This window comes from Oncorhynchus tshawytscha, linkage group LG01 (genome assembly GCF_018296145.1).
Source record: "Oncorhynchus tshawytscha isolate Ot180627B linkage group LG01, Otsh_v2.0, whole genome shotgun sequence".
Taxonomy (NCBI): domain Eukaryota; kingdom Metazoa; phylum Chordata; class Actinopteri; order Salmoniformes; family Salmonidae; genus Oncorhynchus; species Oncorhynchus tshawytscha.
The window spans coordinates 21037270-21060341 of record NC_056429.1 but is presented as its reverse complement, the minus strand read 5'-3'; the positions used below and the strand labels follow the sequence as shown (position 1 = coordinate 21060341).

Sequence of the window (23072 nt, the reverse complement as noted above, 5' to 3'; positions counted from 1 at the left end):
CTTAAGTTCATACAAGTCCCCTTTTTTGGGCAGGAGAGTCAGAGCCGCCCGACGGCAGCTCATCAGCAACTCTCCTACCCCGACGCATTCACGTAACACGCAACAGAAGTCCTGTCCTTTTATTCCCCAGAATTTTTTATAAAACTCCACTGGGAGTCCATCGACCCCCGGTGCACGACCGGGGGACATCTGGGTTACAGACTCTGCCAGTTCATGGGACAACAGAGGAATGTCCATTTCATCCCTCTGTGCCAGATATAGCTTAGGGAATCTTGCAAACAAGACCTGAGCACACATAGGATCACACATTTCTGCCCTATACAACTCAGTATAAAACACCACAGTCCCTTCCTGCATCTCCCCCACCACAGAGGTCACCCGCCCATCAGACAGCCGTAGACAATGCATACCCTTGGCTTCACCACTTCACCGTCTTTCCAAACCAAAGAAGAAGGAGCTGAGAGCCTCCATCTCCTTGAGCATGGAGAACCTAGCTCTTACAAGTGCTCCCTTTGCTTTAACCTGGAAAATACTGCCCAGGTCCCTACGTAATTCAGCTAAATTAGCCTCGAGGCCTACATTGCCTTGCCCCACCATCTCTACCTCCATCTCACTAAATCAACGCTCTAGTTCCCCCAATACTCTCCTAGCCTCTGAGGATGAGAGAGCTGTATATTGTTGACAGAAAAGCAGAATTTGGACTTTCCCCACATCCCACCATTGACTCAGAGACTCATACTCCTCTCTTCACTGCTCCCACCTTTCCCAAAAGGTCTGGAAACCTGAGCAAAAAGTGACATCTTGTAAGAGCTTTACATTAAACTTCCAATAGGATTCCTGCCGAGGCCCTGGTGAAATGGACAGCCAAGCCATGGTTATGTGGTGATCCGAAAACCCCACCGGGAGAATGGAAGCGCCCAACAGCCTATTGCACTGATTCCTGGACATGTAAAAACGATCAAGTCGGGCTGCACTCACCCTAGCCCCAAAGACCTTCACCCATGTATACTGTCTGGTGTTGGGATGTTTAGTTCTCCAAACATCCACCCAGTCGAACTGATTAATGATGTCCCTTAACATTCCCACTGACACTGAATGAGGCTTTTCCCCATTTCTGTCTTTCGTTAAAATCCATTGTACAGTTCCAGTCCCCTCTGACCACCAGCGTCTCTTCAGGCGCTACCTGTGAGAGTTCCTGTCTAAAACTCCCAAATAGAACCCCACTCTCTCTCCCTGTGTTAGGCGTATACACATTTATAATGACAAAACCCATGTTGTTAATTTCTGCTTTTACAACAAGCATCCTACCCCTACACACCTCCTTTGAGGAGAACATTTTTACAGACAGACCCGGTACAAAAAGGACTGCACCCCTGCACTAACATTTGTCCCATGGCTCAACACACTTGCCCCTTTCCACCAGAGCCCCCAATTGACTTCATTCAACACATCACTATGCGTCTCCTGCAGAAACAACACCGTACCTTTTTTTGTTTTACATATTCACCCAACACACACCTCTTTCCTGCATCTCTGGCGCCATTTATATTGAGCAAGCCTACCGAAGTCTCCATAAGAAGTGTGAGAAAAGCCAGCAAAGAAAGAGACTAATAGCAAAGCTCAAAAAGCCTCAGTGCCAGAAAGAAACTATACATCTAAAGTGTCTGAAGGTAGACCCTTACGCACAGTTGTGACCCACTTCCTCAACCTAAACCGTTTCATGGGTGAGAGGACACCATGCCCCTCATTTTTATAGCATGTTGTACGGATCTTACAAACTTTCTTGGATAAATAACTCCTCATCGTCCTCTTCCTCAGATTCACTTTCCTCCTCTCCATCTCCCATCCTGACCACCTGCCCCTTCCTCTCTGGTCAGGGCCTCCACCCCAGCACCAGGAAAAGGTTCCATGGTGCTTTTGACCACACCCTTTTTCCTTTTCTGCTTGACCCCCCCCCCTAGTCTCTTACACTTCCCCACTATACTCTCCTCATCCACTAGCATAACCTGACTAGACCCAGCCTCATCTACACCACCATCCATAGCATGACTAGACCCAGCCTCATCTACACCACCATCCATAACCTGACTAGACCCAGTCTCATCTACACCACCATCTCTAGCATGACTAGACCCAGTCTCATCTACACCACCATCCATAGCATGACTAGACCCAGCCTCATCTACACCACCCTCTATAGCCTGACTAAACCCAGTCTCATCTACACCACCATCCATAGCATGACTAGACCCAGCCTCATCTACACCACCATCCATAGCATGACTAGACCCAGTCTTATCTACACCACCATCCATAGCATGACTAGACCCAGCCTCATCTACACCACCATCCATAGCATGACTAGACCCAGCCTCATCTACACCACCATCCATAGCATGACTAGACCCAGCCTCATCTACACCACCATCCATAGCATGACTAGACCCAGCCTCATCTACACCACCATCCATAGCATGACTAGACCCAGCCTCATCTACACCACCATCTCTAGGATGACTAGACCCAGCCTCATCTACACCCCATCCATAGCATGACTAGACCCAGCCTCATCTACACCACCATCTCTAGCATGACTAGACCCAGCCTCATCTACACCACCATCCATAGCATGACTAGACCCAGCCTCTGCATCTCATTGCCCCCGGCACGTTGACCTCGATTTCCCCCACTGGCGCTTGTGCCCTCACCTTGTCTGCGGCCTTTATGTGGGCACGCAAAGCTTTTATTCCCCAAATCCCCACACTCAAAACACCGTAGACTATCTGTGCTGGCAAACCCTGCATAGAGCCCCTCACCAAGCCTCACTTTAAAATGCACATTTAGTTGTTGTTCATTGTTTTTCAGAAACAGAAACACTTGGGGCGCAGGGTAGCCTAGTGGTTAGAGCGTTGGACTAGTAACCGGAAGGTTGCAAGTTCAAATCCCCGAGCTGACAAGGTACCAATCTGTCGTTCTGCCCCTGAACAGGCAGTTAACCCACTGTTCCTAGGCCGTCATTGAAAATAAGAATTTGTTCTTAACTGACTTGCCTAGTTAAATAAAGGTAAAAAATAAAATTAAAATAAAAAAACACTTGCCTCATCTGTCTGAAAGCCTGCCGACAGTACACGAAAACTGCTAGCAAAGTTACCGAAACGACTCAGCTCTTTCCTGACTTGATCATCTGTAATAAACGGAGGCAAATTTGCAACTACCACCCTGGTCAAAGAGGTGAAATTTGCACCAACACCCCTTCCAAATATTCCACAAGCAATTAGCCTACCAACCAAATTTGCTCTTTTCATGAAGACAACCACAGCTTTGTTCATCCTAGAAGCAGAATGTATAAATTCAGCTCCTACCTGTTCACCGACTGCAAGCAGAACCTCCTCCACTTTAACTCCATTCTAAGGAACACGCCTGAATCCATGCCGTATCGACAGCGTCTCCTCCGCGCTAGGCTGAGAAGCCATCGCGCACACCACACCTTCCAAACCCCAGGAAACTAACTCTGTCCTCTTCCACCCTAACTTTGAAAAAATCTGTGGATACCGCTAAAACAAATAGTGCATTAACCCTCCACTATAGAAAAATAAATGTAAAGAAAAGACCAAGGACAGAATTTAAAAGTTAGTTAGGACAGAACCCTCCACACCAAACACTCAAACTCCAAAAAACTCCCAGCATACACTACAAGAGAGTGCGAGAGAGACAGAGAGAGGAGACAGAGAGAGACAGACAGAGATATTATTGGTGAGAGAGACAGAGAGAGGAGATTAAGAGAGTGTGAGATGGGAGAGAGGGATGAGAGTGTTTTGGGGGAGTGTGTGAGATAGAGACTGCATGCTAACAGGAGTACGACAGCTGACCCATCTATGTCTCAGCGCAACCCATCACAGACACACACACATGTACGTGATTAGGAGCTTTCCAAGCTCCCTTGGCTTTCAGCTCTCCAGTCCTCCTCATGACTTTTAGTGCTGCAGCTCAATAAGACACAGCAGCTACAGGTGTCCAGAACATACAGTACAGTATACAGTACTTTTCAAGGCCCTCTGGGCAATCAGTCTTTAAAGCCCCAAGAGACATGATATACTCTCTCTCTCTCTCTCTCTCTCTCTCTCTCTCTCTCTCTCTCTCTCTCTCTCTCTCTCTCTCTCTCTCTCTCTCTCTCTCTCTCTCTCTCTCTCTCTCTCTCTCTCTCTCTCTCTCTCTCTCTCTCTCTCTCTCTCTCTCTCTCTCTCTCTCTCTCTCTCTCTCTCTCTCTCTCTCTCTCTCTCTCTCTCTCTCTCTCTCTCTCTCTCTCTCTCTCTCTCTCTCTCTCTCTCTCTCTCTCTCTCTCTCTCAGCCCACGCACAGCCCTGTTCTCTCCTCTCTCCTGATGACCTCTCTCCTGATAACCCCTTCCTGTCATTACCCTCCCTCCATCTCCACTGGGGGGAGTAGCCCTGGTCAGGAAGTGGAGAGGAACTTGCTCCTAACAAATGCTTTGACCCCAGAGCTGGAAGGAAGTGAACAGGATACTCCCAGAGAACAGCACAGGGATGGGGCTCAGATGCAGTCTGCTCTGCTGCCTCCTGGCCCCCGGTGTGTGTGTGTCTTTCAGAGCAGCTTTATAATAGAGCAGGGCCTCTGTAACCGTGGCCCTTGAGGCCCCCCTCTAAACACAAGACCTCCCTCCCCTCTTGCTCCTCCTGGACCCCTGATCATCTCTGCAGATTAATGGTCTGTCTATCCCTCTGAGCTGGCCAAGAGCTGACTACATCCAGGAAGCTGTCTGCTGTAAATCAATCAAACCCCAATTAAACACACATTCACACACACACATGCAAGCAGGCATGCAAACACACACACATCAGCAGAGTAGAGCTGTGTCATTTTCTGTCTGTCTGTCTGTCTGTCTGTCTGTCTGTCTGTCTGTCTGTCTGTCTGTCTGTCTCTCTGTCTCTCTGTCTCTCTGTCTCTCTGTCTGTCTGTCTGTCTGTCTGTCTGTCTGTCTGTCTGTCTGTCTGTCTGTCTGTCTGTCTGTCTCTCTGTCTCTCTGTCTCTCTGTCTCTCTGTCTCTCTCTCTCTCTCTCTCTCTCTCCATCCATCCATCCATCCATCTCTGGTGGTCATTTTCCATCAGGCTGTCATGCAACACACGCTGGCACAAATGTCAGGAACACTTTCTCCTGCCAGGTCTCACACAGGCACTTGTGTGTGCCAGGACGTCACTAACACCCTCCCTCTCCGACTCTGTCCTTGTCTCTTTCCTCTTCCCTGGTTCTCCCACTCTGTCCTTCTCTCTTTCCTCTTCTCTCACTCTGTCCTCTCTTTCCTCTTCCCTCGTTCTCCCACTCTGTCCTTCTCTTTCCCCTCTCTCTCTTCCATTCTCTCTTTCCCCTTCCTTCTCTCTCCCCCCCCCTCTCTCTACCCCCACCCCCTCTCAGCTCCCTCACTTCATCAACAGTTCCCTGCCGGCCCATGAGAAGACCACGGCACTTCAGATTGACAACTACTTCCGCCAGGAGCTCATCTACAAACGCAATGAGCGAATGGCACGCCGCATCTCCGCCCTCATCCAGCGAAACCCCTCACAGACCTTCTTCTTTGCTTTTGGTGCAGGTGAGTGGGAAGGGTTGTAAGGTTATGAGTCCAGTTAACCACATAACACTCATCTAAGGTCAGTTTCACATTTTACCACTTTATTTTCTTTATTTATTTCACCTTTATTTAACCAGGTAGGCTAGTTGAGAACAAGTTCTCATTTACAACTGCGACCTGGCCAAGATAAAGCATAGCAGTGTGAACAGACAACACAGAGTTACACATGGAGTAAACAATTATCAAGTCAATAACACAGTAGAAAAAAAAGAGAGTCTACATACATTGTGTGCAAAAGGCATGAGGAGGTAGGCGAATAATACAATTTTACAGATTAACACTGGAGTGATAAATGATCAGATGGTCATGTACAGGTAGAGATATTGGTGTGCAAAAGAAAAGTAAATAAATATAAACAGTATGGGGATGAGGTAGGTAAAATTGGGTGGGCTATTTACCGATAGACTACGTACAGCTGCAGCGATCGGTTAGCTGCTCAGATAGCAGATGTTTGAAGTTGGTGAGGGAGATAAAAGTCTCCAACTTCAGCGATTTTTGCGATTCGTTCCAGTCACAGGCAGCAGAGAACTGGAACGAAAGGGTTAGGTTAGGATTTAGGGAGGGTAAGCTCAACCTAGATCTGTGCCTATGGGCACCTCTATGGGACCCCATCTATGGTACTCTGTTGTGCTCACAGAAACTGTGTGTTCGTCTTTCACAAACACTGAAGCTTAGTTACTTGACATAGGGAGCTGGAAGTGGCTGCAGGGTGGATGACGGCGACAGTAGTAAATTATAGATTACCTGTCTTTATGGCCCAGTCAGAGGTGGGTTTTGGCAGCCAGAGGACAGGAGACAGATGAAGGCTGGAGGCCATGTTCACAGTGCTGCCCTGCACCTCAGCCTACCGTTAGCTCTCCTCAGCCACCAGTAAAGACTAATGGGGCGTTGAGAGGAGAGGAGAGGAGAGGAGAGGAGAGGAGAGGAGAGGAGAGGAGAGGAGAGGAGAGGAGAGGAGAGCTTACACCCAACATCTCAGTGGAGGCAAGGAATGCTCACGGATACAGTTACATCTACATCTGCACAGTGTCTGAATGTCTGGTTGTGTGTGTTTGTGTGTGGGTCTGTGTGTATGGGGGGGACAGCGAGTGAGAAAGAGATATCAGGTTTGTGTCTGGTTAGTGTTTGTACCCATGTTAATGTGTGTTTACGCTGAGCAAAATGCTCTCAATCTTGTGTTTGAAAACTGGAGAAAGTGCAGGACAATAATAGTCTTCAATTGTTCCCAGATCTCTGGCATGTAGAAACACATGTAAAATACACACATGCACAAACACACACACACACACACACACACAACAGCAGTTCCCTCCCAAATCCAGAAATGAAGAAACCATGAGATGTTTGTTTCAATTATCATTCCACACTAATGCTGCTAATGTTTCCTGAATGTTGCAGTGTCCTGGGGGAGAGGGGAGTGTGTGTATGTGTGTAAATGGGTGGTGCAGTCTCCTGGGTGTGTGCTTAGTGCTGTGCACCATACTGCATGATTAATGCTGATCGCCTGGTTCCTTCCTCTGAGCATTTTTCACTCCCTCGCTCCTTCTACCCAGTGTTTGGACAAGGCCACTGCAGCAATAACCAGCTGTGCAGAGATAGAGTGTGCACAGTATGTGTGTGTGTGTGTGTGTGTGTGTGTGTGTGTGTGTACATGATTATACTGTAAGTGTACTATAGCTGTGTGTTCACAAGTGTACACACTGTATGTGTATTAGAAGTAATGAGTTGATTTTCATGTAATAAATACATCTATGACCAGCATTCCAGTGAACCGGTGGAGGAAATAACCCTTGATGAATCTGAAGATACATCCTTCCATTATTAAACTGTGTGTTTTCATTGGGATCCTGAAACCCACGTGAACCACAGATACAAGTGAACCAAACCAGTCCTCCCAGCCAGTCTGTCGTTCTGGCAGTTTACCCACTGTTCATAGGCCATCATTGAAAATAAGAATTTGTTACTGGGCTTGTAGGCAATGGGACTATATAGAACACTTTGAGGAGATACTGCTAAAAATGTGTCCGATAACATCGCTCATTGTATTTTTTTTCCCATTCTACATCACTCTGATTTAGGGCTGGTGTAGGGTGGAGTTGGAGGTATAGACTCTGATGTAGCGCTGGTGTAGGGTGGAGTTGGAGGTATAGACTCTGATGTAGGGCTGGTGTAGGGTGGAGTTGGAGGTATAGACTCTGATGTAGCGCTGGTGTAGTGTGGAGTTGGAGGTATAGACTCTGATGTAGGGCTGGTGTAGGGTGGAGTTGGAGGTATAGACTCTGATGTAGCGCTGGTGTAGGGTGGAGTTGGAGGTATAGACTCTGATGTAGGGCTGGTGTAGGGTGGAGTTGGAGGAATAGACTCTGATGTAGGGCTGGTGTAAGGTGGAGTTGGAGGTATAGACTCTGATGTAGGGCTGGTGTAAGGTGGAGTTGGAGGTATAGACTCTGATGTAGGGCTGGTGTAGGGTGGAGTTGGAGGTATAGACTCTGATGTAGGGCTGGTGTAGGGTGGAGTTGGAGGTATAGACTCTGATGTAGCGCTGGTGTAGGGTGGAGTTGGAGGTATAGACTCTGATGTAGGGCTGGTGTAGGGTGGAGTTGGAGGTATAGACTCTGATGTAGCGCTGGTGTAGGGTGGAGTTGGAGGTATAGACTCTGATGTAGGGCTGGTGTAGGGTGGAGTTGGAGGTATAGACTCTGATGTAGCGCTGGTGTAGGGTGGAGTTGGAGGTATAGACTCTGATGTAGGGCTGGTGTAGGGTGGAGTTGGAGGAATAGACTCTGATGTAGGGCTGGTGTAAGGTGGAGTTGGAGGTATAGACTCTGATGTAGGGCTGGTGTAGGGTGGAGTTGGAGGTATAGACTCTGATGTAGGGCTGGTGTAAGGTGGAGTTGGAGGTATAGACTCTGATGTAGGGCTGGTGTAAGGTGGAGTTGGAGGTATAGACTCTGATGTAGGGCTGGTGTAGGGTGGAGTTGGAGGTATAGACTCTGATGTAGCGCTGGTGTAGGGTGGAGTTGGAGGTATAGACTCTGATGTAGCGCTGGTGTAGGGTGGAGTTGGAGGTATAGACTCTGATGTAGGGCTGGTGTAGGGTGGAGTTGGAGGAATAGACTCTGATGTAGGGCTGGTGTAAGGTGGAGTTGGAGGTATAGACTCTGATGTAGCGCTGGTGTAGGGTGGAGTTGGAGGTATAGACTCTGATGTAGGGCTGGTGTAGGGTGGAGTTGGAGGTATAGACTCTGATGTAGCGCTGGTGTAGGGTGGAGTTGGAGGTATAGACTCTGATGTAGGGCTGGTGTAGGGTGGAGTTGGAGGTATAGACTCTGATGTAGCGCTGGTGTAGGGTGGAGTTGGAGGTATAGACTCTGATGTAGGGCTGGTGTAGGGTGGAGTTGGAGGTATAGACTCTGATGTAGCGCTGGTGTAGGGTGGAGTTGGAGGTATAGACTCTGATGTAGGGCTGGTGTAGGGTGGAGTTGGAGGAATAGACTCTGATGTAGGGCTGGTGTAAGGTGGAGTTGGAGGTATAGACTCTGATGTAGGGCTGGTGTAGGGTGGAGTTGGAGGTATAGACTCTGATGTAGGGCTGGTGTAAGGTGGAGTTGGAGGTATAGACTCTGATGTAGGGCTGGTGTAAGGTGGAGTTGGAGGTATAGACTCTGATGTAGGGCTGGTGTAGGGTGGAGTTGGAGGAATAGACTCTGATGTAGGGCTGGTGTAGGGTGGAGTTGGAGGTATAGACTCTGATGTAGCGCTGGTGTAGGGTGGAGTTAGAGGTATAGACTCTGATGTAGCGCTGGTGTAAGGTGGAGTTGGAGGTATAGACTCTGATGTAGCGCTGGTGTAGGGTGGAGTTGGAGGTATAGACTCTGATGTAGGGCTGGTGTAAGGTGGAGTTGGAGGTATAGACTCTGATGTAGCGCTGGTGTAGGGTGGAGTTGGAGGAATAGACTCTGATGTAGGGCTGGTGTAAGGTGGAGTTGGAGGTATAGACTCTGATGTAGGGCTGGTGTAGGGTGGAGTTGGAGGTATAGACTCTGATGTAGGGCTGGTGTAAGGTGGAGTTGGAGGTATAGACTCTGATGTAGGGCTGGTGTAAGGTGGAGTTGGAGGTATAGACTCTGATGTAGGGCTGGTGTAGGGTGGAGTTGGAGGTATAGACTCTGATTTAGGGCTGGTGTAAGGTGGAGTTGGAGGAATAGACTCTGATGTAGGGCTGGTGTAGGGTGGAGTTGGAGGTATAGACTCTGATGTTGGGCTGGTGTAGGGTGGAGTTGGAGGTATAGACTGATTTAGGGCTGGTGTAGGGTGGAGTTGGAGGTATAGACTGTGATGTAGGGCTGGTGTAGGGTGGAGTTGGAGGTATAGACTCTGATGTAAGGCTGGTGTAAGGTGGAGTTGGAGGTATAGACTCTGATGTAGGGCTGGTGTAAGGTGGAGTTGGAGGTATAGACTCTGATGTAGGGCTGGTGTAGGGTGGAGTTGGAGGTATAGACTCTGATTTAGGGCTGGTGTAAGGTGGAGTTGGAGGAATAGACTCTGATGTAGGGCTGGTGTAGGGTGGAGTTGGAGGTATAGACTGATGTAGGGCTGGTGTAGGGTGGAGTTGGAGGTATAGACTGTGATGTAGGGCTGGTGTAGGGTGGGGTATGGAGGTATAGACTCTGATGTAGGGTTGGTGTAGGGTGGAGTTGGAGGTATAGACTCTGATGTAGGGCTGGTGTAGGGTGGAGTTGGAGGTACAGACTCTGATGTTGGGCTGGTGTAGGGTGGAGTTGGAGGTATAGACTGATGTAGGGCTGGTGTAGGGTGGAGTTGGAGATATAGACTGTGATGTAGGGCTGTTGTAGGGTGGAATTGAAGGTATAGACTCTGATGTAGGGCCGGTGTAGGGTAGAGTTGGAGGTATAGACTGATGTAGGGCTGGTTTATGGTAGATTTGGAGGTATAGACTCTGATGTAGGGCTGGTGTAAGGTGGAGATGGTAGTATAGACTCTGATGTAGGGCTGGTGTAGGGTGGAGTTGGAGGTATAGAACTGGTATATAAGATTTGGTGTATGGCCTGTGATGACCTCACCTGGGTGCCTGGTGAACAGGATAGTGCCAAGTCACCTGTTGGCCATCTGTCTGTCTGTCTTCGTTCCTTCAGCTGACAGGCCGGTGTGTGTGTGTGTGACTATGTGTCTGTGTCTGTGTGTGTGTGAGGGCTGACAGGTAGTGTGAGCTGATGAGAAACATGACAGCAGCGCGGCCGTAACCGGGCAGTAACCCAGGAGTACAGACGCGAGCGCCAGGTTCTCTCCCAGGCGCCTGAAGCAGCTCTCAGAGAAGCAGATATCAAAATATCCCACAGTCACCTTCTGACATCATCTTCTGCTAACACTTTACTTATGAAGTGTTAAATTGGCTGATAAATATGCATAGCACCTTATAGATTTAGCCATAGAGCATAGTACTGGTGAGGCCTATGGGAACACTGTACTCTGCCATCGTCTTCTTTCTGTCAGTTCATTGGCTCAGCTCTGTCTGTCTCTGCTTTCATATCTGTCTGTCCGTCTGTCTTTGTCTTAATCATAGTATTTCTGTCTCTGTATCATCACTGTCTGTTTGTATTTCTCTGTCTGTGTCTGTCTTGGCCCATCCGTCCAGGGCCTTCTCTGACACCTTCTCCATCATCCCAGCTGCAGACTCTTCAGAGCAAAGCAGAGCTGGAGGATAAATTGTGTTTATAAAGCTCCTTCCTTCCATATGGCTGATAACTATTAACGTTCCCCGCTGCATTTGCCTTGGACGCCGTACTACAGGAACCATGTCCAGACTACAGAAAGAAAACAAGAACGGGAGGAAAAGAGCGGGCGTCCAGGTTAAGGCATTCTAGAGTTACCCGTGCCGTTTTATGACTTTTCCGGGGGTAATTAAACCATACGATATGTGTATAAAGTGGTTTGGGCAGGCCACCCATTTTGCCACAGCACTCCCCCTCCCCTCCATCTTGCCACAGCACCCCCTCCCCTCCATCTTGCCACAGCACCCCCTCCCCTCCATCTTGCCACAGCACCCCCCCTCCCCTCCATCTTGCCACAGCATCCGCTTATTTATGAAAATCAAGAGGGGATCATGGAGTCATAACATAACAAGCAGAAAATAAATGCTCTATCCAACAGAAATTCTGAGTGGTCGTTACAGTGACAGTGGTGTTACAGTATGAGTGGTGTTACAGTGACAGTGTTACAGTGAGAGTGGTGTTATAGTGAGAGTGGTGTTACAGTATGAGTGGTGTTACAGTGAGAGTGGTGTTACAGTGACAGTGTTGTTACAGTGAGAGTGGTGTTACAGTGACAGTGGTGTTACAGTGACAGTGTTACAGTGAGAGTGGTGTTACAGTGACAGTGGTGTTACAGTATGAGTGGTGTTACAGTGACAGTGTTGTTACAGTGAGAGTGGTGTTACAGTGACAGTGGTGTGAGAGTGAGAGTGGTGTTACAGTGACAGTGTTGTTACAGTGAGAGTGGCATTACAGTGACAGTGGTGTTACAGTATGAGTGGTGTTACAGTGAGAGTGGTGTTACAGTGACAGTGTTGTTACTGTGAGAGTGGTGTTACAGTGACAGTGTTGTTACAGTGAGTGGTGTTACAGTGACAGTGGTGTTACAGTGACAGTGTTACAGTGAGAGTGGTGTTACAGTGACAGTGGTGTTACAGTATGAGTGGTGTTACAGTGACAGTGTTGTTACAGTGAGAGTGGTGTTACAGTGACAGTGGTGTGAGAATGAGAGTGGTGTTACAGTGACAGTGTTGTTACAGTGAGAGTGGTGTTACAGTGACAGTGGTGTTACAGTGACAGTGTTGTTACAGTGAGAGTGGCATTACAGTGACAGTGGTGTTACAGTATGAGTGGTGTTACAGTGAGAGTGGTGTTACAGTGACAGTGTTGTTACTGTGAGAGTGGTGTTACAGTGACAGTGGTGTTACAGTGAGTGTGGTGATACAGTGACAGTGTTGTTACAGTGACAGTGGTGTTACAGTGAGAGTGGTGTTACAGTGACAGTGGTGTTACAGTGAGAGTGGTGATACAGTGACAGTGTTGTTACAGTGAGAGTGGTGTTACAGTGACAGTGGTGTTACAGTGAGAGTGGTGTTACAGTGACAGTGTTGTTACAGTGACAGTGGTGTTACAGTGAGCGTGGTGTTACAGTGACAGTGTTGTTACAGTGAGAGTGGTGTTACAGTGACAGTGGTGTTACAGTGACAGTGTTGTTAGTGGTGTTTACACAGTGACAGTGTTGTTACAGTGAGAGTGGTGTTACAGTGACAGTGTTATTACAGTGACAGTGGTGTTTACAGTATGAGTGGTGTTACACAGTGTTACAGTGGTGTTACAGTATGAGTGGTGTTACAGTGACAGTGGTGTTACAGTGAGAGTGGTGTTACAGTGACAGTGTTGTTACAGTGACAGTGGTGTTACAGTGAGAGTGGTGTTACAGTGAGAGTGGTGTTACAGTAAGAGAGGTGTTACAGTGAGAGTGGTGTTACAGTGAAAGTTGTGTTACACTGAGAGTGGTGTTACAGTGACAGTGTTGTTACAGTGAGAGGGGTGCTACAATGGCAGTGTTGTTACAGTGAGAGTGGTGTTACAGTGAGAGTGGTGTTACAGGAGAGTGGCATTACAGTGACAGTGGTGTTACAGTATGAGTGGTGTTACAGTGAGAGTGGTGTTACAGTGAGAGTGGTGTTACAGTGACAGTGTTGTTACCGTGAGAGTGGTGTTACAGTGACAGTGTTGTTACAGTGAGAGTGGTGTTACAGTGAGAGTGGTGTTACAGTAAGAGAGGCGTTACAGTGAGAGTGGTGTTACAGTGAGTGTGGTGTTACAGTGAGAGTGGTGTTACAGGGACAGTGTTGTTACAGTATGAGTGGTGTTACAGTGAGAGGCGGCTAGAGGTCGACCGATTAATCGGAATGACCGATTAATTAGGGCCGATTTCAAGTTTTCATAACAATCGGAAATTGGTATTTTTGGGCACTGATTTGGCCAATTTAATTATTATTATTATTATTTTTTCTACCTTTATTTAACTAGGAAAGTCCGTTAAGGAACACATTCTTATTTTCAATGATGGCCTAGGAACAGTGGGTTAACCGCCTTGTTCAGGGGCAGAACGACAGATTTTGCAACCTTACAGTTAACTACTCCAATGCTCTAACCACCCGCCTCTTATTGCACTCCACGAGGAGCCTCCCTGTTACGCGAATGGAGTAGAAGCCAAGGTAAGTTGCTAGCTAGCCTTAAACTTATCTTATAAAAAACAATCAATCAATCATAATCACTAGTTATAACTACACATGGTTGCTGATATTACTAGTTTATCTAGCGTGTCCTGCGTTGCATATATTTGATGCAACACTGGGGGATGATTTAACAAAAGCGCATTTGCGAAAAAAGCACAATCGTTGGATGATTGTACCTAACCATAAACACCAATGCCTTTCTTAAAATCAATACACAGAAGTATATATTTTTAAACCTGCATATTTAGCTAAAAGAAATCCAGGTTAGCAGGCAATATTAACCAGGTGAAATTGTGTCATTTCTTTTGCATTCATTGCACGCAGAGTCAGGGTATGTGCAACAGTTTGGCCCGCCTGGCTCATTGCGAACTAATTTGCCAGAGTTTTACGTAATTATGACATAACATTGAAGGTTGTGCAATGTAACAAGAATATTTAGACTTAGGGATGCCACCTGTTAGATAAAATACAGAACGGTTCCGTATTTCACTGAAATAATAAACGTTTTGTATTCAAAATGATAGTTTCCGGATTCGAACATATTAATGACCAAAGGCTCGTATTTCTGTGTGTTATTATGTTATAATTAAGTCTATGATTTGATAGAGCAGTCTGACTGAGCGATGGTAGGCAGCAGCAGGCTCATAAGCATTCATTCAAACAGCACTTTCGTGCGTTTTGCTAGCAGCTCTTCGCAAGCACAGCGCTGTTTATGACTTCAAGCCTATCAACCTAATGGCTGGTGTAAAATAGTCATATAAATACTATATTAACTACAACCTAAAACCTCTTACCTTGGAATATTGAAGTCTCATGTTAAAAGGAACCACTAACTTTCATATGTTCTCATGTTCTGAGCAAGGAACTCAAATGTTAGCTTTTTTACATGGCACATATTGCACTTTTACTTCTCCAACACTTTGTTTTTGCATTATTTAAAACAAATTGAAATTTAATTAATGTATTATAATAAGTTTAGAAAAAGTGTTCATGGGCCTCCCGGGTGGCGCAGTGGTTAAGGGTGCTGTACTGCAGCGCCAGCTGTGCCACCAGCGGGTGGGTTCGCTCCCATGCTTTGTCGTAACCGGCCGCGACCGGGAGGTACGTGTGGCGACGCACAATTGGCCTAGCGTCGTCCGGGTTAGGGAGGGTTTGGCCAGTAGGGATATTCTTGTCTCATCGCGCACCAGCGACTCCTGTGGTGGGCCAGGCACAGTGCGCACCTAACCAAGGTTGCCAGGTGCACAGTGTTTCCTCCAACACATTGGTGCGGCTGGCTTCCGGGTTGGATGCGCGCTGTGTTAAGAAGCAGTGCGGCTTGGTTGGGTTGTGTATTGGAGGACGCATGACTTTCAACCTTCGTCTCTCCTGAGCCCGTATGGGAGTTGTAGCGATGAGACAAGATAGTAGCTACTAACAATTGGATACCATGAAATTGGGGAGAAAAAGGTTCATTCAGTATTACAAATACATTTTATTTTTTTTAAATCGGCTGATTAATCGGCATCTGCTTTTTTTGGGGGTCCTCCAATAATCGGTATCGGCGTTGAAAAAAATCATAATCGGTTGACCTCTAGTTGGGACAGGTGGACTTGTTCTCACAGGAACTGACTTTATATACAGATGTATCCACCACCCTTCCTCTCTCTATCTATCCATCTCTCTCCCCCCTCTGCTCCTTTTATCTTCAGTGCTTTGTTCTTCAGGGAGCTCATCATGTGACTGTACTGTAAGAGCCAGACTGTTACTGTACTGTTACTGTGGTGTAACATCCAGAATCCTGGGCAGCAGCCTTCTACTGTAAGGACTGTGGCAGTACAGCATACCACACTGGTGATCTGGCCAAGACAATGTTGTACACTTTTCCATGGACAGAATGACACAGCACCAGCTGATAGGAATTGGTTAAGAGTACACTCACAAGCACTTTCTCTTTCATTGGCCAACACACACACACACCACCTCTACATAACACCAATATTCATGATCAGTTTGATAAGGAGGTGGTGCGGCAGTGTGTTGGAGCAGCGTTTCAGAAGGTTCTCATTTGCTAATTCCTTGCTGCTGCCTACGTTCTATTATTGAAAACATCCCCTGGAATTTCCTCCAGCAACCACAGCCCAGCCACCACTTCACTGAGAAAGTGTGTTGCAGTGTGTGTGTGTGTGTGTGTTTGTGTGTTTGTTGGTGTGTGTTCGTCGTGTGTGTGTGTATACATGTGTGTCTGTAAGGGGACTGTGAGTTGTGAGTTGTATGACCTAGATAGTTGTTTATTAATGACTACAGCAATAAAATACATAATCAATATTTATATTTACTTTTGTCTGTTGCACAGAGTTTTTGTGTGCACTGTGTATGTGTGTTTATCTATACTAGGTTATTATTCGTGTCTGTTTGTTCAGACTTTAGATTTTTTTTAAATAATATTAAAACAAAGAATATTTCAGTGCAGGTATTTCCATTCTGTTGAAACCATGGTCCTATTGTTCCACTCTAGATAACTCCTGCTTTGTCACAACGTCTCCCTCGTTCTCTCTTTCTTCTCTTCTCTCTCTTCCTCGTCTGTCTCTGTCTGCTTTCCTGTCTGCCTCCATCCCCCCTATATCACACTGACGCCATCTCTCTCTCTTCTTTAACTCCATCTGCTCTGTCTCACTCTGTCTTTCCATGTCATCCCCTCCTCCCAGTAGGAACGTTTTATGGAAACAGAAAAGAGTACAGAAGGATAGGAGGAGAAACAAAGGGACACCAGTGAAAGATGACTAGAGGTCTTGCACTGATAGCTCTGTATTGTATTTGTACAGGTGTGTCAGTGTGTGTGTTTGTTGTGTTGTGAATGTGTGTTTCTGTATTACTGTATCAGTGTGGCTGTATTATTTGACAGGGGTGCCTCTGTCCTGTTTTAGTGTCCACCCTGTTGGGCTAACGTGTCACTCCCTGCCTCCCCCTCTCCTACTCACCCCCTCCCGTGCGTGAGACTGACGATGCACAGGCCCCGTCTCCCGTGTCACTGGGCTGGGGCGGGGGTCAGCCTTTTTTGTCTCGCATACGTCTTTAACTCAAACATACACACACGCACACAGACATGCACACACACACACAAGACAGGCAGATGCACACACACACAGGCCCACATACAAGGTCTGTCTGATATTAGATCCACCACAAGTCAGAGCTGAAGAGGTGTGATATTAAAACGTAATCTTTGCATCAGTCATCTCCCCATTAGCAGCAGACCCAGTGTGGAGCCTCATCACTTGCCTGTCTCCAACTCTCCTTACAGTCTCTATACAGCGCAAGGCAGCAGCATGAAAATCTCCCACAAACATTTTATTGACATTATTACATATTTTACATACACTACCATTCAAAAGTTTGGGGTCACTTAAAAATGTCCTTGTTTTTGAAAGAAAAACACATTTTTAGTTCATTAAAATAACATCAAATTGATCAGAAATGCAATGTCACGTTCTGACCTTGTTTTGTCTTTTGTTTTAGTATGGTCAGGGCGTGAGTTGGGTGGGTTGTCTATGTTAGTTTTCTAGGATTTGCCATTTCTGTATTTGGCCTGGTATGGTTCTCAATCAGAGGCAGCTGTCAATCATTGTCCCTGATTGAGAACCATATTTAGGGAGCCTGGTTTCTATTGTGTTTTGTGGGTGGTTGTTTTCAGTCTTTGTGTGTCTACACCAGACAGAACTGTTCCGGTTGTTTTCAGTCTTTGTGTGTCTACACCAGACAGAACTGTTCCGGTTGTTTTCAGTCTTTGTGTGTCTACACCAGACAGAACTGTTCCGGTTGTTTTCAGTCTTTGTGTGTCTACACCAGACAGAACTGTTCCGGTTGTTTTCAGTCTTTGTGTGTCTACACCAGACAGAACTGTTCCGGTTGTTTCTTTGTTGTTTTGTTATTCAGTGTTCAGTTTACTTTATTAAAAAGATGAACACTTACCACGCTGCGCATTGGTCCTCACCTTCTTCCCAAGACAGCCGTTACAAATGTAGACATTGTTAATGTTGTAAATGACTATTGTAGCTGGAAACGGCTGATTATTTTAATGGAATGTCTACATAGGCGTACAGAGGCCAATTATCAGCAACCATCACTCCTGTGTTCCAATGGCACGTTGTGTTAGCTAATCCAAGTTAATCATTTTAAAAGGCTAATTGATCATTAGAAAAACCTTTTGCAATTATATTAGCACAGCTGAAAACTGTTTTTCTGATTAAAGAAGCAATAAAACTGGCCTTCTTTAGACTAGTTGAGTATCTGGAACATCAGCATTTGTGGGTTCAGTTACAGGCTCAAAATAGCCAGAAACAAAGAACTTTCTTCTGAAACTCGTCAGTCTAATCTTGTTTCTGAGAAATGAAGGCGATTCCATGTGAGAAATTGTCAAGAAACTGAAGATCTTGTACAACGCTGCGTACTACTCCCTTCACAGAACAGCGCAAACGGGCTCTAACCAGAATAGAAAGAGGAGTGGGAGGCCCCGGTGCACAACTAAGCAAGAGGACAAGTACATTAGAGTGTCTAATTTGAGAAAGTCCTCAACTGTCAGCATCATTAAATATTACCTGCAAAACACCAGTCTCAACGTCAACAGTGAAGAGGCGACTCTGGGATGCTGGCCTTCTAGACAGAGTTGCAAAGAAAAAGCCATATCTCAGACTCATATCTCATATCACAGACACTGGACAGAGGATCTCAATTAGACTTTTGTCTGATGATGGACTTGGATTAGCTAACACATTGCTATTGGAACACAGGAGTGATGGTTGCTGATAATGGGCCTCTGTACGCCTATGTAGATATTGCATTAAAAATCAGCTATTTCCAGCTACAATAGTCATTTACAACATTAACAATGTCTACACTGAATTTCTGATCAATTTTATGTTATTTTAATGGACAACTAATGTGCTTTTCTTTCAAAAACAATAACATTTCTAAGTGACCCCAAACTTTTGAACGGTAGTGAATATTTTTCCTGACCCGTAATATATTATGTATGACACCTTCCCCCGTTATCATTAAAATAACTACTGATAACTAATCTAGTCTAAAATTAGGAGTTTGGGCCCATAGTGCTAGCCTCTCTCTCTGTCAGGCCCATAGACTCTGTCCCTCTCAAGCCCTGAGGGTTAGTTTAGCGTTATCCGGTGTGCTGGTGGGATTCCCAGGCAGCTCTAATTAGATGGAGGGCTCATTAGACTGCGGGTAGATTGCATGCTTCATTAGTCTCTTGAAAACATATCACAGCTCATTCAGCACTAATGGCTGCTACGCCACATTGCATTAAAACATGTGCTCTCACTACATCTCCATAACTCTCCTCTGGCTAATACAAATACACATGCACACACACTTTCTCTGGCACGCACACAAAAACACACACGCGTGCACACACACACACACACACGCGTGCACACACACACACGTTTTGCATGGACACAATTTGCGTAAAGTCTGTTATGAATTATTATGTATCAGCTGATCTGAGAGCTAAACCTGACGAGCATGTAGCAGAGGGGGCTTATTGCAATAAAGAGGGGATGAGGAGGTGAAAGTTGGAGGGCAGGAAATTAAATGATGAAAGGTGGAGCAGGAATCAGATGAGAGAGATAAATAGACCATTGTGGGGGTCTACGAGATGCCATGGCTTCTATCACGTGTCTACACCGCATAGCTACAGTCAGCGTATGTGTGTGTGTGCAAGATCGGGAACCTTTCTCCAGACGCCTGCCAGCTGCCCTCATCCCCCCTCCCGTCCTAGCAGACAAGGAGTTAAGACCTCAGCTGTCAGCAACAAAAACAAACGGAGGGGGCAATTTTCACTAAATGTTTTACACCCACCACAGGCCAAACCCCTGCAAGTCCCTGTCTACCCCATTTCTCTTTCCCTCTTTTTCTCCCTGTACACTTTCTCTTTCTTTCCCCACTCTCTTTTTCCCCTTCTCTCTCTCTGTCTCTCTCTGCCTGCAGGTTAGCAGCAGTGACAGTAGCATGTGGGGTCTGGCAGACAGACAGAGCACACAGACAGTCTAAATATTTAAAGCCAACGGGAAACACTTTAAATGTTCCAACAGAAATCCACTGACCCCTACAGCGGTCCTGACTTGGTCCATGTTTTCAAGAGACCGTGGGTCTCTGAGCGTGCACAACAAAGTCAAATTAAATCAAATTGTATTTGTCACATGGTTCATAAACAACAGGTGTGGACTAACAGTGAAATGCTTACTTACGGGCTTACTTACGAGGTAATAACTTGGCTATATACAAGGAGTTACAGTACTGAGTGGATGTGCAGGGGTACGAGGTAATAACTTGGCTATATACAAGGAGTTAAAGTACTGAGTGGATGTACAGGGGTACGAGGTAATAACTTGACTATATACAAGGTGTTACAGTACTGAGTGGATGTACAGGGGTACGAGGTAATAACTTGACTATATACAAGGTGTTACAGTACTGAGTAGATGTACAGGGGTACGAGGTAATAACTTGGCTATATACAAGGAGTTAAAGTACTGAGTGGATGTACAGTGGTACGAGGTAATAACTTGACTATATACAAGGAGTTACAGTACTGAGTGGATGTACAGGGGTACGAGGTAATAACTTGGCTATATACAAGGTGTTACAGTACTGAGTGGATGTGCAGGGGTACGAGGTAATAACTTGGCTATATACAAGGAGTTAAAGTACTGAGTGGATGTACAGGGGTACGAGGTAATAACTTGACTATATACAAGGAGTTACAGTACTGAGTGGATGTACAGGGGTACGAGGTAATAACTTGGCTATATACAAGGTGTTACAGTACTGAGTGGATGTGCAGGGGTACGAGGTAATAACTTGGCTATATACAAGGAGTTAAAGTACCGAGTGGATGTACAGGGGTACGAGGTAATAACTTGACTATATACAAGGAGTTACAGTACTGAGTGGATGTACAGGGGTACGAGGTAATAACTTGGCTACATACAAGGTGTTACAGTACTGAGTGGATGTGCAGGGGTACGAGGTAATAACTTGGCTATATACAAGGAGTTAAAGTACTGAGTGGATGTACAGGGGTACGAGGTAATAACTTGACTATATACAAGGAGTTACAGTACTGAGTGGATGTACAGGGGTACGAGGTAATAACTTGGCTATATACAAGGTGTTACAGTACTGCGTGGATGTGCAGGGGTACGAGGTAATAACTTGGCTATATACAAGGAGTTACAGTACTGAGTGGATGTACAGGGGTATGAGGTAATAACTTGGCTATATACAAGGAGTTACAGTACTGAGTGTATGTACAGGAGTATGAGGTAATAACTTGGCTATATACAAGGTGTTACAGTACTGAGTGGATGTACAGGGGTACGAGGTAATAACTTGGCTATATACAAGGTGTTACAGTACTGAGTGGATGTACAGGAGTATGAGGTAATAACTTGGCTATATACAAGGTGTTACAGTACTGAGTGGATGTACAGGAGTATGAGGTAATAACTTGGCTATATACAAGGAGTTACAGTACTGAGTGTATGTACAGGAGTATGAGGTAATAACTTGGCTATATACAAGGTGTTACAGTACTGAGTGGATGTACAGGAGTATGAGGTAATAACTTGTATATACAAGGTGTTACAGTACTGAGTGGATGTACAGGGGTATGAGGTAATAACTTGGCTATATACAAGGAGTTACAGTACTGAGTGGATGTGCAGGGGTACGAGGTAATAACTTGGCTATATACAAGGTGTTACAGTACTGAGTGTATGTACAGGAGTATGAGGTAATAACTTGGCTATATACAAGGTGTTACAGTACTGAGTGGATGTACAGGGGTACGAGGTAATAACTTGGCTATATACAAGGAGTTACAGTACTGAGTGGATGTACAGGGGTATGAGGTAATAACTTGGCTATATACAAGGTGTTACAGTACTGAGTGGATGTACAGGAGTATGAGGTAATAACTTGGCTATATACAAGGTGTTACAGTACTGAGTGGATGTACAGGGGTATGAGGTAATAACTTGGCTATATACAAGGTGTTACAGTACTGAGTGGATGTACAGGGGTACGAGGTAGTTGAGGTAGATATGTAACTAGGAATAATGAGACAGATAGTAAACAGTAGCAGTAGAATACGTAATGAGTCCATAAAAGTCCTTGTAAAGGGTCAATGTAGATCATCCGGGTAGCTATTTGGTTTACTATTTAGCCGTCTATTTAGCCGCCTTATGACTTGGGAGTATAAGCTGTTCAATGTCCTGTTGGTTCTGGACTTGGTGCATCGGTACCTCTTGGTTGACCTATAGGGGGTAGATGAGTATAAATATAACAATTATTATTGCTGATTTGGTTCATTAGGGGACCAGGATCGGGACACGACCATTCACAATTGTCGGTCATCACACCCCACCAGTCAAGGCACTCCGAGGGTCTCACCCACAGGGGGTAGAAGAGGGTGTAATGTGGGATGTCTTACATAAACAGCTGTAAAAGGTTGCTATTACCCAAGGAATAATTCCATGTATTACATATAAAAAATGGCCAGTCGCAAAATCCTGCACGGAGCCTTCACCGTGCGCTGCCACTTTAAGAGCTCATCAGAAGTAAGAAAGGATATAAAGATAGCTCTTCCGGCTCTCTGGAGTGAACTCTCGTTTGGCCCGACAGTTTGATAGTGTGTGCAATGCTGCAGAAGTCTTCTTTATTTTCAGTGTGCATTTGGGGAACAGGACTGGGACACAATCGATCCCGGTCATCGGTCATCACCCCCCTCTGATGGAGGCACTCATTGGGCTGCATGCATAGTAGGGTTGGCCGGTGTCCAGATTTTCATACATTCATACAGTTCCTGTAACAAAGCATCCTTCACTCATGCTGCCAAACATTCCCTCGTAAAACCGACCATCCTACTGATCCTCGACTTCGGCGATATCATTTACAAAATAGCCTCCAACACTCTACTCAGCAAATTGGATGCAGTCTATCACAGTGCCATCCGTTTTGTCACCAAAGCCCTGTGTACTACCCACCACTGCGACCTGTATACTCTAGTTTGTTGGCCCTCGCTTCATACTCGTCGCCAAACCCACTGGCTCCAGGTTATCTACAAGTCTCT

At 45.9% G+C, this 23072-nt stretch overlaps 1 protein-coding gene across 1 annotated transcript in view; it reads left to right on the top strand.

Annotated features, from left to right (window-relative positions):
• Positions 1 to 23072, top strand: part of LOC112240987 (metalloprotease TIKI2) — a 91084-nt gene that overhangs the window by 59495 nt on the left and 8517 nt on the right. The window contains exon 4 of the mRNA XM_042309251.1: positions 5433 to 5607. Coding sequence (XP_042165185.1) covers positions 5433 to 5607 — 175 coding nt within the window. The remainder of the gene's footprint in view (positions 1 to 5432; positions 5608 to 23072) is intronic.